At 42.7% G+C, this 16437-nt stretch overlaps 1 protein-coding gene across 1 annotated transcript in view; it reads right to left on the minus strand.

Moving 5' to 3' along the window:
• Nucleotides 1-16437, minus strand: part of col6a3 (collagen, type VI, alpha 3) — a 52894-nt gene that overhangs the window by 36244 nt on the left and 213 nt on the right. The window contains exons 2-20 of the mRNA XM_058390895.1: nt 15675-16280; nt 14958-15554; nt 14192-14791; nt 13364-13960; nt 12292-12891; nt 11526-12125; nt 10698-11294; nt 9626-10225; nt 8860-9459; nt 8032-8628; nt 6960-7559; nt 6194-6793; nt 5366-5962; nt 4293-4892; nt 3527-4126; nt 2699-3295; nt 1627-2226; nt 861-1460; nt 33-629 (exon numbers count right to left, since the gene is read on the minus strand). Coding sequence (XP_058246878.1) covers nt 33-629; nt 861-1460; nt 1627-2226; nt 2699-3295; nt 3527-4126; nt 4293-4892; nt 5366-5962; nt 6194-6793; nt 6960-7559; nt 8032-8628; nt 8860-9459; nt 9626-10225; nt 10698-11294; nt 11526-12125; nt 12292-12891; nt 13364-13960; nt 14192-14791; nt 14958-15554; nt 15675-16280 — 11385 coding nt within the window. The remainder of the gene's footprint in view (nt 1-32; nt 630-860; nt 1461-1626; nt 2227-2698; nt 3296-3526; nt 4127-4292; nt 4893-5365; nt 5963-6193; nt 6794-6959; nt 7560-8031; nt 8629-8859; nt 9460-9625; nt 10226-10697; nt 11295-11525; nt 12126-12291; nt 12892-13363; nt 13961-14191; nt 14792-14957; nt 15555-15674; nt 16281-16437) is intronic.

Here is a 16437-nt window from a genome sequence, read left to right on the forward strand (position 1 = left end):
AATTTGATTAGTGCTGTTAAAATATACCTTACCTATCACCGCAGGTGTCACTGGTGTTACGTCTAGAAGCGCACCGCTGAGGGAGGTGTAAAATTGCTGCTGGACACTGGCTAGGTCGGAGAGCTCAGAAACAGTCTGAGCATAAGACGGACCATTTGCAATTCTCTGAATTTCACTGCTCAAATTCCGGGGGCCAACACCAAAAATTATGACCCCACTCTCTTTCAGGGCGGAGGCCGGTTGTTCAACGTTATCCGTTGACCTTGAACCCCTCAGCAGAATGAGAATATTAGGCACACCCTGTTGATGTCTACTGCCAGCAGAGGCAGTGAAGACATTTTCTCTCACATATTGGAGAGCTGACCCTGTGTTGACACGTCTCCCGCCTTTGTGCTGTACAGTGCTGATGGCGTTAAGGATTTCATCTTTTGTTGAATAGGTATTCAGATGGAAATGCACCACAGCGTTTGTACTGTATTGCACCACTGAAACATGGTCCATGCCATGCTCAATGTTAAATTTCTCTACTATTCTTTGTACAAAGTCAAGCATGGCAGGGAATCCATTCCTAGTCCCATCTGAACCCTCCAGCAGGAAGACAACATCCCTTCTGGGAACCTCATAATCAACTAAGAAAGAAACAAATCCATTAACACCAAGATATTTGGGTGAAATGCATGGGTTTGACGAAACAGAAAAACAAACTACAGCGATATTTTCATCATAATTTTCCAACTCCATTTGAATAAATTACCAGTTTTAGTTTCTAATGTTAAATCTATTCATGAAGATGACACACAAGTTAATGCAAAGCACAGTCATGTTAATCAAATTAATCTATTGCTCTCAGACGGTCATACCGAGAGAAGGTGGCGAGGGTTTGGTCATGGGAACTGTCACAGCATCTACAGAAGTCAGAATTTGCTCTTGGACATTTGGGAGCTCAGTGAAATCTGACACAGTCAGAGCAAAATTGGGGTCAAATGAAATTCTCTCAAGTTCATTGCTATCAGAGTCCCTTGATCCAATTCCAAAAATCAAGACTCCCAGATCCTTCAGCGCCGAAGCCGGGATATCGACATTGTCAAACGACCTTCCGGCAATCAGCAAGATCAGCATTTGTGGTACACCCTCCAGTTGTCTGCTACCCGAGGAGGCAGTAAATACGTTGTCTCGGACATACTGTAGCGCTGCCCCTGTGTTTCGGGGCCTTCCTCCTTTGTACCTCAAACCTCTGACTGTGCCGAGAATGTCCTCCTTTGCTGTGTATGTCTTAAGATAGAAATTGACATCGGCGTCTCTGCTGAACTGGACCACAGAAACACGGTCTTTGTTCTCGCCTACGTTCAACCTCTCCACCACTCCATGCACAAAGTCTATCATTGACGGGAACCCATTTCTATTGCCGTCTGACCCATCCAGCAGGAAAACAACATCTCTCCTTGGTACACGAGTCTCAACTAGGGATAATGAAGGTTGAAAAATACACAGCATTGTAAACAAGGTCACAACAGACCCCTTCTGCTAAGCAACAGTCTAACACATGCTAGGCAGAGTTTACTGACATCTCTAGTAAAATTTAGAATAACTTTTTGCGGTAAAAGTAGCCCAGAATGATCGCCTTACCTATTGTTGTCGGAGAGATACTTGTTGTTCCCATACGTGCAGTGTTAATCATGGCGAGAAGCTGCTCTTGTACATTGGGGAGGTAAGTAAAGTCTGTCACTGAGAGTGTGGAACTAGGATCATTTGAGATCTTCTGCAATTCATTTCTATCTGAGCCTCCTGCTCCCACTGACAAGATCGAGACTCCAAGCTCTTTCAGGGAAGCGGCTGGCACGTCAACGTTATCAAACGACTGCCCCCCACTTAGCAAAATCAATACCTGAGGAACACCCTGTAAACGTCTGCTTCCAGAAGAGGTGCTGAAAACGCTGTCTCTTACATGCTGGAGAGCCATTCCTGTGTTGAGAGGTCTCCCTCCTTTGTGCCTCAGACCTCTAACGGTGTTTAGAATGCTCTCCTTTGTTGCATATGTGTTAAGATAGAAATGCACCTCTGGATCACTGCTGAATTGGACTACAGAGACACGGTCTCTCTCCTCTGACAAATTTAATCTCTCCACAATGCTTTGAACGAAATCACGCATTGCTGGGAAGTAATTCTTAGTGCCATCTGAACCGTCCAGGAGGAATACGACATCTCTCCATTCAAATCCTTGTTCAACTACAGAAGGTCAAATTCATAAAAAAAAAAGTCATATAAACCTTCGGTGGACAATTCTAAAAGTAACCTCTCTCCTATCCATTGTCTGTATTGTACACTAGTTTCTTTAACTGACGTGTCCTGTTTTCTTTTTACCCAACTTGGCAGTAGCACCTTGGCGACCATGCTACGTAACTGAGACCTGACAGCAAGAGGAAGTACAGAATTGCACTTTGGCTAGATTTGTATAGATTGCCTCTGAGATCTAGGACATGAGCGATAGATATTTTGTAAAAAAAAAAAAAAGTAACTGCAGTAATCTTAAAATGGAATAAAATAATCTAAAACCACGGAATATTATCTGTAAAATGAGCTTATTCATAATAAATAATTAAATAAATGAATGCATAAAAAAATACATGAACAGGGTATGGTGGAATTCCAAAACTGTTTGTGCAGTCAATTTGATTAGTGCTGTTAAAATATACCTTACCTATCACCGCAGGTGTCACTGGTGTTACGTCTAGAAGCGCACCGCTGAGGGAGGTGTAAAATTGCTGCTGGACACTGGCTAGGTCGGAGAGCTCAGAAACAGTCTGAGCATAAGACGGACCATTTGCAATTCTCTGAATTTCACTGCTCAAATTCCGGGGGCCAACACCAAAAATTATGACCCCACTCTCTTTCAGGGCGGAGGCCGGTTGTTCAACGTTATCCGTTGACCTTGAACCCCTCAGCAGAATGAGAATATTAGGCACACCCTGTTGATGTCTACTGCCAGCAGAGGCAGTGAAGACATTTTCTCTCACATATTGGAGAGCTGACCCTGTGTTGACACGTCTCCCGCCTTTGTGCTGTACAGTGCTGATGGCGTTAAGGATTTCATCTTTTGTTGAATAGGTATTCAGATGGAAATGCACCACAGCGTTTGTACTGTATTGCACCACTGAAACATGGTCCATGCCATGCTCAATGTTAAATTTCTCTACTATTCTTTGTACAAAGTCAAGCATGGCAGGGAATCCATTCCTAGTCCCATCTGAACCCTCCAGCAGGAAGACAACATCCCTTCTGGGAACCTCATAATCAACTAAGAAAGAAACAAATCCATTAACACCAAGATATTTGGGTGAAATGCATGGGTTTGACGAAACAGAAAAACAAACTACAGCGATATTTTCATCATAATTTTCCAACTCCATTTGAATAAATTACCAGTTTTAGTTTCTAATGTTAAATCTATTCATGAAGATGACACACAAGTTAATGCAAAGCACAGTCATGTTAATCAAATTAATCTATTGCTCTCAGACGGTCATACCGAGAGAAGGTGGCGAGGGTTTGGTCATGGGAACTGTCACAGCATCTACAGAAGTCAGAATTTGCTCTTGGACATTTGGGAGCTCAGTGAAATCTGACACAGTCAGAGCAAAATTGGGGTCAAATGAAATTCTCTCAAGTTCATTGCTATCAGAGTCCCTTGATCCAATTCCAAAAATCAAGACTCCCAGATCCTTCAGCGCCGAAGCCGGGATATCGACATTGTCAAACGACCTTCCGGCAATCAGCAAGATCAGCATTTGTGGTACACCCTCCAGTCGTCTGCTACCCGAGGAGGCAGTAAATACGTTGTCTCGGACATACTGTAGCGCTGCCCCTGTGTTTCGGGGCCTTCCTCCTTTGTACCTCAAACCTCTGACTGTGCCGAGAATGTCCTCCTTTGCTGTGTATGTCTTAAGATAGAAATTGACATCGGCGTCTCTGCTGAACTGGACCACAGAAACACGGTCTTTGTTCTCGCCTACGTTCAACCTCTCCACCACTCCATGCACAAAGTCTATCATTGACGGGAACCCATTTCTATTGCCGTCTGACCCATCCAGCAGGAAAACAACATCTCTCCTTGGTACACGAGTCTCAACTAGGGATAATGAAGGTTGAAAAATACACAGCATTGTAAACAAGGTCACAACAGACCCCTTCTGCTAAGCAACAGTCTAACACATGCTAGGCAGAGTTTACTGACATCTCTAGTAAAATTTAGAATAACTTTTTGCGGTAAAAGTAGCCCAGAATGATCGTCTTACCTATTGTTGTCGGAGAGATACTTGTTGTTCCCATACGTGCAGTGTTAATCATGGAGAGAAGCTGCTCTTGTACATTGGGGAGGTAAGTAAAGTCTGTCACTGAGAGTGTGGAACTAGGATCATTTGAGATCTTCTGCAATTCATTTCTATCTGAGCCTCCTGCTCCCACTGACAAGATCGAGACTCCAAGCTCTTTCAGGGAAGCGGCTGGCACGTCAACGTTATCAAACGACTGCCCCCCACTTAGCAAAATCAATACCTGAGGAACACCCTGTAAACGTCTGCTTCCAGAAGAGGTGCTGAAAACGCTGTCTCTTACATGCTGGAGAGCCATTCCTGTGTTGAGAGGTCTCCCTCCTTTGTGCCTCAGACCTCTAACGGTGTTTAGAATGCTCTCCTTTGTTGCATATGTGTTAAGATAGAAATGCACCTCTGGATCACTGCTGAATTGGACTACAGAGACACGGTCTCTCTCCTCTGACAAATTTAATCTCTCCACAATGCTTTGAACGAAATCACGCATTGCTGGGAAGTAATTCTTAGTGCCATCTGAACCGTCCAGGAGGAATACGACATCTCTCCATTCAAATCCTTGTTCAACTACAGAAGGTCAAATTCATAAAAAAAAAAGTCATATAAACCTTCGGTGGACAATTCTAAAAGTAACCTCTCTCCTATCCATTGTCTGTATTGTACACTAGTTTCTTTAACTGACGTGTCCTGTTTTCTTTTTACCCAACTTGGCAGTAGCACCTTGGCGACCATGCTACGTAACTGAGACCTGACAGCAAGAGGAAGTACAGAATTGCACTTTGGCTAGATTTGTATAGATTGCCTCTGAGATCTAGGACATGAGCGATAGATATTTTGTAAAAAAAAAAAAAAAGTAACTGCAGTAATCTTAAAATGGAATAAAATAATCTAAAACCACGGAATATTATCTGTAAAATGAGCTTATTCATAATAAATAATTAAATAAATGAATGCATAAAAAAATACATGAACAGGGTATGGTGGAATTCCAAAACTGTTTGTGCAGTCAATTTGATTAGTGCTGTTAAAATATACCTTACCTATCACCGCAGGTGTCACTGGTGTTACGTCTAGAAGCGCACCGCTGAGGGAGGTGTAAAATTGCTGCTGGACACTGGCTAGGTCGGAGAGCTCAGAAACAGTCTGAGCATAAGACGGACCATTTGCAATTCTCTGAATTTCACTGCTCAAATTCCGGGGGCCAACACCAAAAATTATGACCCCACTCTCTTTCAGGGCGGAGGCCGGTTGTTCAACGTTATCCGTTGACCTTGAACCCCTCAGCAGAATGAGAATATTAGGCACACCCTGTTGATGTCTACTGCCAGCAGAGGCAGTGAAGACATTTTCTCTCACATATTGGAGAGCTGACCCTGTGTTGACACGTCTCCCGCCTTTGTGCTGTACAGTGCTGATGGCGTTAAGGATTTCATCTTTTGTTGAATAGGTATTCAGATGGAAATGCACCACAGCGTTTGTACTGTATTGCACCACTGAAACATGGTCCATGCCATGCTCAATGTTAAATTTCTCTACTATTCTTTGTACAAAGTCAAGCATGGCAGGGAATCCATTCCTAGTCCCATCTGAACCCTCCAGCAGGAAGACAACATCCCTTCTGGGAACCTCATAATCAACTAAGAAAGAAACAAATCCATTAACACCAAGATATTTGGGTGAAATGCATGGGTTTGACGAAACAGAAAAACAAACTACAGCGATATTTTCATCATAATTTTCCAACTCCATTTGAATAAATTACCAGTTTTAGTTTCTAATGTTAAATCTATTCATGAAGATGACACACAAGTTAATGCAAAGCACAGTCATGTTAATCAAATTAATCTATTGCTCTCAGACGGTCATACCGAGAGAAGGTGGCGAGGGTTTGGTCATGGGAACTGTCACAGCATCTACAGAAGTCAGAATTTGCTCTTGGACATTTGGGAGCTCAGTGAAATCTGACACAGTCAGAGCAAAATTGGGGTCAAATGAAATTCTCTCAAGTTCATTGCTATCAGAGTCCCTTGATCCAATTCCAAAAATCAAGACTCCCAGATCCTTCAGCGCCGAAGCCGGGATATCGACATTGTCAAACGACCTTCCGGCAATCAGCAAGATCAGCATTTGTGGTACACCCTCCAGTCGTCTGCTACCCGAGGAGGCAGTAAATACGTTGTCTCGGACATACTGTAGCGCTGCCCCTGTGTTTCGGGGCCTTCCTCCTTTGTACCTCAAACCTCTGACTGTGCCGAGAATGTCCTCCTTTGCTGTGTATGTCTTAAGATAGAAATTGACATCGGCGTCTCTGCTGAACTGGACCACAGAAACACGGTCTTTGTTCTCGCCTACGTTCAACCTCTCCACCACTCCATGCACAAAGTCTATCATTGACGGGAACCCATTTCTATTGCCGTCTGACCCATCCAGCAGGAAAACAACATCTCTCCTTGGTACACGAGTCTCAACTAGGGATAATGAAGGTTGAAAAATACACAGCATTGTAAACAAGGTCACAACAGACCCCTTCTGCTAAGCAACAGTCTAACACATGCTAGGCAGAGTTTACTGACATCTCTAGTAAAATTTAGAATAACTTTTTGCGGTAAAAGTAGCCCAGAATGATCGTCTTACCTATTGTTGTCGGAGAGATACTTGTTGTTCCCATACGTGCAGTGTTAATCATGGAGAGAAGCTGCTCTTGTACATTGGGGAGGTAAGTAAAGTCTGTCACTGAGAGTGTGGAACTAGGATCATTTGAGATCTTCTGCAATTCATTTCTATCTGAGCCTCCTGCTCCCACTGACAAGATCGAGACTCCAAGCTCTTTCAGGGAAGCGGCTGGCACGTCAACGTTATCAAACGACTGCCCCCCACTTAGCAAAATCAATACCTGAGGAACACCCTGTAAACGTCTGCTTCCAGAAGAGGTGCTGAAAACGCTGTCTCTTACATGCTGGAGAGCCATTCCTGTGTTGAGAGGTCTCCCTCCTTTGTGCCTCAGACCTCTAACGGTGTTTAGAATGCTCTCCTTTGTTGCATATGTGTTAAGATAGAAATGCACCTCTGGATCACTGCTGAATTGGACTACAGAGACACGGTCTCTCTCCTCTGACAAATTTAATCTCTCCACAATGCTTTGAACGAAATCACGCATTGCTGGGAAGTAATTCTTAGTGCCATCTGAACCGTCCAGGAGGAATACGACATCTCTCCATTCAAATCCTTGTTCAACTACAGAAGGTCAAATTCATAAAAAAAAAAGTCATATAAACCTTCGGTGGACAATTCTAAAAGTAACCTCTCTCCTATCCATTGTCTGTATTGTACACTAGTTTCTTTAACTGACGTGTCCTGTTTTCTTTTTACCCAACTTGGCAGTAGCACCTTGGCGACCATGCTACGTAACTGAGACCTGACAGCAAGAGGAAGTACAGAATTGCACTTTGGCTAGATTTGTATAGATTGCCTCTGAGATCTAGGACATGAGCGATAGATATTTTGTAAAAAAAAAAAAAAGTAACTGCAGTAATCTTAAAATGGAATAAAATAATCTAAAACCACGGAATATTATCTGTAAAATGAGCTTATTCATAATAAATAATTAAATAAATGAATGCATAAAAAAATACATGAACAGGGTATGGTGGAATTCCAAAACTGTTTGTGCAGTCAATTTGATTAGTGCTGTTAAAATATACCTTACCTATCACCGCAGGTGTCACTGGTGTTACGTCTAGAAGCGCACCGCTGAGGGAGGTGTAAAATTGCTGCTGGACACTGGCTAGGTCGGAGAGCTCAGAAACAGTCTGAGCATAAGACGGACCATTTGCAATTCTCTGAATTTCACTGCTCAAATTCCGGGGGCCAACACCAAAAATTATGACCCCACTCTCTTTCAGGGCGGAGGCCGGTTGTTCAACGTTATCCGTTGACCTTGAACCCCTCAGCAGAATGAGAATATTAGGCACACCCTGTTGATGTCTACTGCCAGCAGAGGCAGTGAAGACATTTTCTCTCACATATTGGAGAGCTGACCCTGTGTTGACACGTCTCCCGCCTTTGTGCTGTACAGTGCTGATGGCGTTAAGGATTTCATCTTTTGTTGAATAGGTATTCAGATGGAAATGCACCACAGCGTTTGTACTGTATTGCACCACTGAAACATGGTCCATGCCATGCTCAATGTTAAATTTCTCTACTATTCTTTGTACAAAGTCAAGCATGGCAGGGAATCCATTCCTAGTCCCATCTGAACCCTCCAGCAGGAAGACAACATCCCTTCTGGGAACCTCATAATCAACTAAGAAAGAAACAAATCCATTAACACCAAGATATTTGGGTGAAATGCATGGGTTTGACGAAACAGAAAAACAAACTACAGCGATATTTTCATCATAATTTTCCAACTCCATTTGAATAAATTACCAGTTTTAGTTTCTAATGTTAAATCTATTCATGAAGATGACACACAAGTTAATGCAAAGCACAGTCATGTTAATCAAATTAATCTATTGCTCTCAGACGGTCATACCGAGAGAAGGTGGCGAGGGTTTGGTCATGGGAACTGTCACAGCATCTACAGAAGTCAGAATTTGCTCTTGGACATTTGGGAGCTCAGTGAAATCTGACACAGTCAGAGCAAAATTGGGGTCAAATGAAATTCTCTCAAGTTCATTGCTATCAGAGTCCCTTGATCCAATTCCAAAAATCAAGACTCCCAGATCCTTCAGCGCCGAAGCCGGGATATCGACATTGTCAAACGACCTTCCGGCAATCAGCAAGATCAGCATTTGTGGTACACCCTCCAGTCGTCTGCTACCCGAGGAGGCAGTAAATACGTTGTCTCGGACATACTGTAGCGCTGCCCCTGTGTTTCGGGGCCTTCCTCCTTTGTACCTCAAACCTCTGACTGTGCCGAGAATGTCCTCCTTTGCTGTGTATGTCTTAAGATAGAAATTGACATCGGCGTCTCTGCTGAACTGGACCACAGAAACACGGTCTTTGTTCTCGCCTACGTTCAACCTCTCCACCACTCCATGCACAAAGTCTATCATTGACGGGAACCCATTTCTATTGCTGTCTGACCCATCCAGCAGGAAAACAACATCTCTCCTTGGTACACGAGTCTCAACTAGGGATAATGAAGGTTGAAAAATACACAGCATTGTAAACAAGGTCACAACAGACCCCTTCTGCTAAGCAACAGTCTAACACATGCTAGGCAGAGTTTACTGACATCTCTAGTAAAATTTAGAATAACTTTTTGCGGTAAAAGTAGCCCAGAATGATCGTCTTACCTATTGTTGTCGGAGAGATACTTGTTGTTCCCATACGTGCAGTGTTAATCATGGAGAGAAGCTGCTCTTGTACATTGGGGAGGTAAGTAAAGTCTGTCACTGAGAGTGTGGAACTAGGATCATTTGAGATCTTCTGCAATTCATTTCTATCTGAGCCTCCTGCTCCCACTGACAAGATCGAGACTCCAAGCTCTTTCAGGGAAGAGGCTGGCACGTCAACGTTATCAAACGACTGCCCCCCACTTAGCAAAATCAATACCTGAGGAACACCCTGTAAACGTCTGCTTCCAGAAGAGGTGCTGAAAACGCTGTCTCTTACATGCTGGAGAGCCATTCCTGTGTTGAGAGGTCTCCCTCCTTTGTGCCTCAGACCTCTAACGGTGTTTAGAATGCTCTCCTTTGTTGCATATGTGTTAAGATAGAAATGCACCTCTGGATCACTGCTGAATTGGACTACAGAGACACGGTCTCTCTCCTCTGACAAATTTAATCTCTCCACAATGCTTTGAACGAAATCACGCATTGCTGGGAAGTAATTCTTAGTGCCATCTGAACCGTCCAGGAGGAATACGACATCTCTCCATTCAAATCCTTGTTCAACTACAGAAGGTCAAATTCATAAAAAAAAAAGTCATATAAACCTTCGGTGGACAATTCTAAAAGTAACCTCTCTCCTATCCATTGTCTGTATTGTACACTAGTTTCTTTAACTGACGTGTCCTGTTTTCTTTTTACCCAACTTGGCAGTAGCACCTTGGCGACCATGCTACGTAACTGAGACCTGACAGCAAGAGGAAGTACAGAATTGCACTTTGGCTAGATTTGTATAGATTGCCTCTGAGATCTAGGACATGAGCGATAGATATTTTGTAAAAAAAAAAAAAAGTAACTGCAGTAATCTTAAAATGGAATAAAATAATCTAAAACCATGGAATATTATCTGTAAAATGAGCTTATTCATAATAAATAATTAAATAAATGAATGCATAAAAAAATACATGAACAGGGTATGGTGGAATTCCAAAACTGTTTGTGCAGTCAATTTGATTAGTGCTGTTAAAATATACCTTACCTATCACCGCAGGTGTCACTGGTGTTACGTCTAGAAGCGCACCGCTGAGGGAGGTGTAAAATTGCTGCTGGACACTGGCTAGGTCGGAGAGCTCAGAAACAGTCTGAGCATAAGACGGACCATTTGCAATTCTCTGAATTTCACTGCTCAAATTCCGGGGGCCAACACCAAAAATTATGACCCCACTCTCTTTCAGGGCGGAGGCCGGTTGTTCAACGTTATCCGTTGACCTTGAACCCCTCAGCAGAATGAGAATATTAGGCACACCCTGTTGATGTCTACTGCCAGCAGAGGCAGTGAAGACATTTTCTCTCACATATTGGAGAGCTGACCCTGTGTTGACACGTCTCCCGCCTTTGTGCTGTACAGTGCTGATGGCGTTAAGGATTTCATCTTTTGTTGAATAGGTATTCAGATGGAAATGCACCACAGCGTTTGTACTGTATTGCACCACTGAAACATGGTCCATGCCATGCTCAATGTTAAATTTCTCTACTATTCTTTGTACAAAGTCAAGCATGGCAGGGAATCCATTCCTAGTCCCATCTGAACCCTCCAGCAGGAAGACAACATCCCTTCTGGGAACCTCATAATCAACTAAGAAAGAAACAAATCCATTAACACCAAGATATTTGGGTGAAATGCATGGGTTTGACGAAACAGAAAAACAAACTACAGCGATATTTTCATCATAATTTTCCAACTCCATTTGAATAAATTACCAGTTTTAGTTTCTAATGTTAAATCTATTCATGAAGATGACACACAAGTTAATGCAAAGCACAGTCATGTTAATCAAATTAATCTATTGCTCTCAGACGGTCATACCGAGAGAAGGTGGCGAGGGTTTGGTCATGGGAACTGTCACAGCATCTACAGAAGTCAGAATTTGCTCTTGGACATTTGGGAGCTCAGTGAAATCTGACACAGTCAGAGCAAAATTGGGGTCAAATGAAATTCTCTCAAGTTCATTGCTATCAGAGTCCCTTGATCCAATTCCAAAAATCAAGACTCCCAGATCCTTCAGCGCCGAAGCCGGGATATCGACATTGTCAAACGACCTTCCGGCAATCAGCAAGATCAGCATTTGTGGTACACCCTCCAGTCGTCTGCTACCCGAGGAGGCAGTAAATACGTTGTCTCGGACATACTGTAGCGCTGCCCCTGTGTTTCGGGGCCTTCCTCCTTTGTACCTCAAACCTCTGACTGTGCCGAGAATGTCCTCCTTTGCTGTGTATGTCTTAAGATAGAAATTGACATCGGCGTCTCTGCTGAACTGGACCACAGAAACACGGTCTTTGTTCTCGCCTACGTTCAACCTCTCCACCACTCCATGCACAAAGTCTATCATTGACGGGAACCCATTTCTATTGCCGTCTGACCCATCCAGCAGGAAAACAACATCTCTCCTTGGTACACGAGTCTCAACTAGGGATAATGAAGGTTGAAAAATACACAGCATTGTAAACAAGGTCACAACAGACCCCTTCTGCTAAGCAACAGTCTAACACATGCTAGGCAGAGTTTACTGACATCTCTAGTAAAATTTAGAATAACTTTTTGCGGTAAAAGTAGCCCAGAATGATCGTCTTACCTATTGTTGTCGGAGAGATACTTGTTGTTCCCATACGTGCAGTGTTAATCATGGAGAGAAGCTGCTCTTGTACATTGGGGAGGTAAGTAAAGTCTGTCACTGAGAGTGTGGAACTAGGATCATTTGAGATCTTCTGCAATTCATTTCTATCTGAGCCTCCTGCTCCCACTGACAAGATCGAGACTCCAAGCTCTTTCAGGGAAGCGGCTGGCACGTCAACGTTATCAAACGACTGCCCCCCACTTAGCAAAATCAATACCTGAGGAACACCCTGTAAACGTCTGCTTCCAGAAGAGGTGCTGAAAACGCTGTCTCTTACATGCTGGAGAGCCATTCCTGTGTTGAGAGGTCTCCCTCCTTTGTGCCTCAGACCTCTAACGGTGTTTAGAATGCTCTCCTTTGTTGCATATGTGTTAAGATAGAAATGCACCTCTGGATCACTGCTGAATTGGACTACAGAGACACGGTCTCTCTCCTCTGACAAATTTAATCTCTCCACAATGCTTTGAACGAAATCACGCATTGCTGGGAAGTAATTCTTAGTGCCATCTGAACCGTCCAGGAGGAATACGACATCTCTCCATTCAAATCCTTGTTCAACTACAGAAGGTCAAATTCATAAAAAAAAAAGTCATATAAACCTTCGGTGGACAATTCTAAAAGTAACCTCTCTCCTATCCATTGTCTGTATTGTACACTAGTTTCTTTAACTGACGTGTCCTGTTTTCTTTTTACCCAACTTGGCAGTAGCACCTTGGCGACCATGCTACGTAACTGAGACCTGACAGCAAGAGGAAGTACAGAATTGCACTTTGGCTAGATTTGTATAGATTGCCTCTGAGATCTAGGACATGAGCGATAGATATTTTGTAAAAAAAAAAAAAAGTAACTGCAGTAATCTTAAAATGGAATAAAATAATCTAAAACCACGGAATATTATCTGTAAAATGAGCTTATTCATAATAAATAATTAAATAAATGAATGCATAAAAAAATACATGAACAGGGTATGGTGGAATTCCAAAACTGTTTGTGCAGTCAATTTGATTAGTGCTGTTAAAATATACCTTACCTATCACCGCAGGTGTCACTGGTGTTACGTCTAGAAGCGCACCGCTGAGGGAGGTGTAAAATTGCTGCTGGACACTGGCTAGGTCGGAGAGCTCAGAAACAGTCTGAGCATAAGACGGACCATTTGCAATTCTCTGAATTTCACTGCTCAAATTCCGGGGGCCAACACCAAAAATTATGACCCCACTCTCTTTCAGGGCGGAGGCCGGTTGTTCAACGTTATCCGTTGACCTTGAACCCCTCAGCAGAATGAGAATATTAGGCACACCCTGTTGATGTCTACTGCCAGCAGAGGCAGTGAAGACATTTTCTCTCACATATTGGAGAGCTGACCCTGTGTTGACACGTCTCCCGCCTTTGTGCTGTACAGTGCTGATGGCGTTAAGGATTTCATCTTTTGTTGAATAGGTATTCAGATGGAAATGCACCACAGCGTTTGTACTGTATTGCACCACTGAAACATGGTCCATGCCATGCTCAATGTTAAATTTCTCTACTATTCTTTGTACAAAGTCAAGCATGGCAGGGAATCCATTCCTAGTCCCATCTGAACCCTCCAGCAGGAAGACAACATCCCTTCTGGGAACCTCATAATCAACTAAGAAAGAAACAAATCCATTAACACCAAGATATTTGGGTGAAATGCATGGGTTTGACGAAACAGAAAAACAAACTACAGCGATATTTTCATCATAATTTTCCAACTCCATTTGAATAAATTACCAGTTTTAGTTTCTAATGTTAAATCTATTCATGAAGATGACACACAAGTTAATGCAAAGCACAGTCATGTTAATCAAATTAATCTATTGCTCTCAGACGGTCATACCGAGAGAAGGTGGCGAGGGTTTGGTCATGGGAACTGTCACAGCATCTACAGAAGTCAGAATTTGCTCTTGGACATTTGGGAGCTCAGTGAAATCTGACACAGTCAGAGCAAAATTGGGGTCAAATGAAATTCTCTCAAGTTCATTGCTATCAGAGTCCCTTGATCCAATTCCAAAAATCAAGACTCCCAGATCCTTCAGCGCCGAAGCCGGGATATCGACATTGTCAAACGACCTTCCGGCAATCAGCAAGATCAGCATTTGTGGTACACCCTCCAGTCGTCTGCTACCCGAGGAGGCAGTAAATACGTTGTCTCGGACATACTGTAGCGCTGCCCCTGTGTTTCGGGGCCTTCCTCCTTTGTACCTCAAACCTCTGACTGTGCCGAGAATGTCCTCCTTTGCTGTGTATGTCTTAAGATAGAAATTGACATCGGCGTCTCTGCTGAACTGGACCACAGAAACACGGTCTTTGTTCTCGCCTACGTTCAACCTCTCCACCACTCCATGCACAAAGTCTATCATTGACGGGAACCCATTTCTATTGCCGTCTGACCCATCCAGCAGGAAAACAACATCTCTCCTTGGTACACGAGTCTCAACTAGGGATAATGAAGGTTGAAAAATACACAGCATTGTAAACAAGGTCACAACAGACCCCTTCTGCTAAGCAACAGTCTAACACATGCTAGGCAGAGTTTACTGACATCTCTAGTAAAATTTAGAATAACTTTTTGCGGTAAAAGTAGCCCAGAATGATCGTCTTACCTATTGTTGTCGGAGAGATACTTGTTGTTCCCATACGTGCAGTGTTAATCATGGAGAGAAGCTGCTCTTGTACATTGGGGAGGTAAGTAAAGTCTGTCACTGAGAGTGTGGAACTAGGATCATTTGAGATCTTCTGCAATTCATTTCTATCTGAGCCTCCTGCTCCCACTGACAAGATCGAGACTCCAAGCTCTTTCAGGGAAGAGGCTGGCACGTCAACGTTATCAAACGACTGCCCCCCACTTAGCAAAATCAATACCTGAGGAACACCCTGTAAACGTCTGCTTCCAGAAGAGGTGCTGAAAACGCTGTCTCTTACATGCTGGAGAGCCATTCCTGTGTTGAGAGGTCTCCCTCCTTTGTGCCTCAGACCTCTAACGGTGTTTAGAATGCTCTCCTTTGTTGCATATGTGTTAAGATAGAAATGCACCTCTGGATCACTGCTGAATTGGACTACAGAGACACGGTCTCTCTCCTCTGACACATTTAATCTCTCCACAATGCTTTGAACGAAATCACGCATTGCTGGAAAATATTTCTTAGTACCATCTGAACCATCCAGCAGAATTGTTATATCACGCTTTTCATGAATTTTGCCTAGACAATATAAAAAGATAGCAACAACAGTTCAAATGTGGCATATTTCATAACTTTTTGCCTTGTGATACACAATTGAAGCTGTTCATATAAATTTAATTTGTCGTAGACATGACTCACCCATCGGAGATTCTTTTTTTGTAGTGCCGATTGTAAAATCCTTTTGAACTGCTTCGAGTACTTTATCTTTGATATTTTGTAATTGATTATTGTCATCCACAAAGAATGATGTTATTTCAGCTGAAATCTTTTGTAACTCTTTAGCATCTGAGTTTTGTGTGCCTATTCCAATTACTGAGACTCCAGCATGTTTGAGAGCGGTTACAGGCTCATTAATGCTGTCTTTTGATTTTCCTCCAGACAGGAGTATTAGTATCTGAGGGACACCTTCATGCTTTCTACTTCCAGAAGTTTCAGTAAATATATGATTATTAACATACCAAAGAGCAGAGCCTGTATTAAGTGGTCTTCCCCCTTTGTGTGTAAGACCCTTTACAGCATTTAGTATATCTTCCTTTCTCAGAAATGAATTTAGATGAAAATTTGCAACCGCCACGTTGCTGTACTGAATTATTGCAACTCTGTTCTCATTTTCTCCAATTGAGAGATTTGCAATAACCTTGTACAAAAAATCACGTAATCCTTCAAATCTTCTTCTAGTGTTATCTGAGCCGTCAACAAGAAAGGCAATATCTCTTTTCAAAACTTTACTCTGTAACAGATTTTCTGAGGAATTGGAAACAAAAGATTTAGTAAGTTCTTAAGCTACTTCACAATGTACAAAGTTTACAAATTCTCACTCACTCACTGACTTGACATTACTTTCACCTATTTCTTTATCTTTGTCACTCACTCACTCACTCACTCACTCACTATTTTATCA

The sequence above is a fragment of the Hemibagrus wyckioides genome, linkage group LG06 (assembly GCF_019097595.1).
Source record: "Hemibagrus wyckioides isolate EC202008001 linkage group LG06, SWU_Hwy_1.0, whole genome shotgun sequence".
Taxonomy (NCBI): domain Eukaryota; kingdom Metazoa; phylum Chordata; class Actinopteri; order Siluriformes; family Bagridae; genus Hemibagrus; species Hemibagrus wyckioides.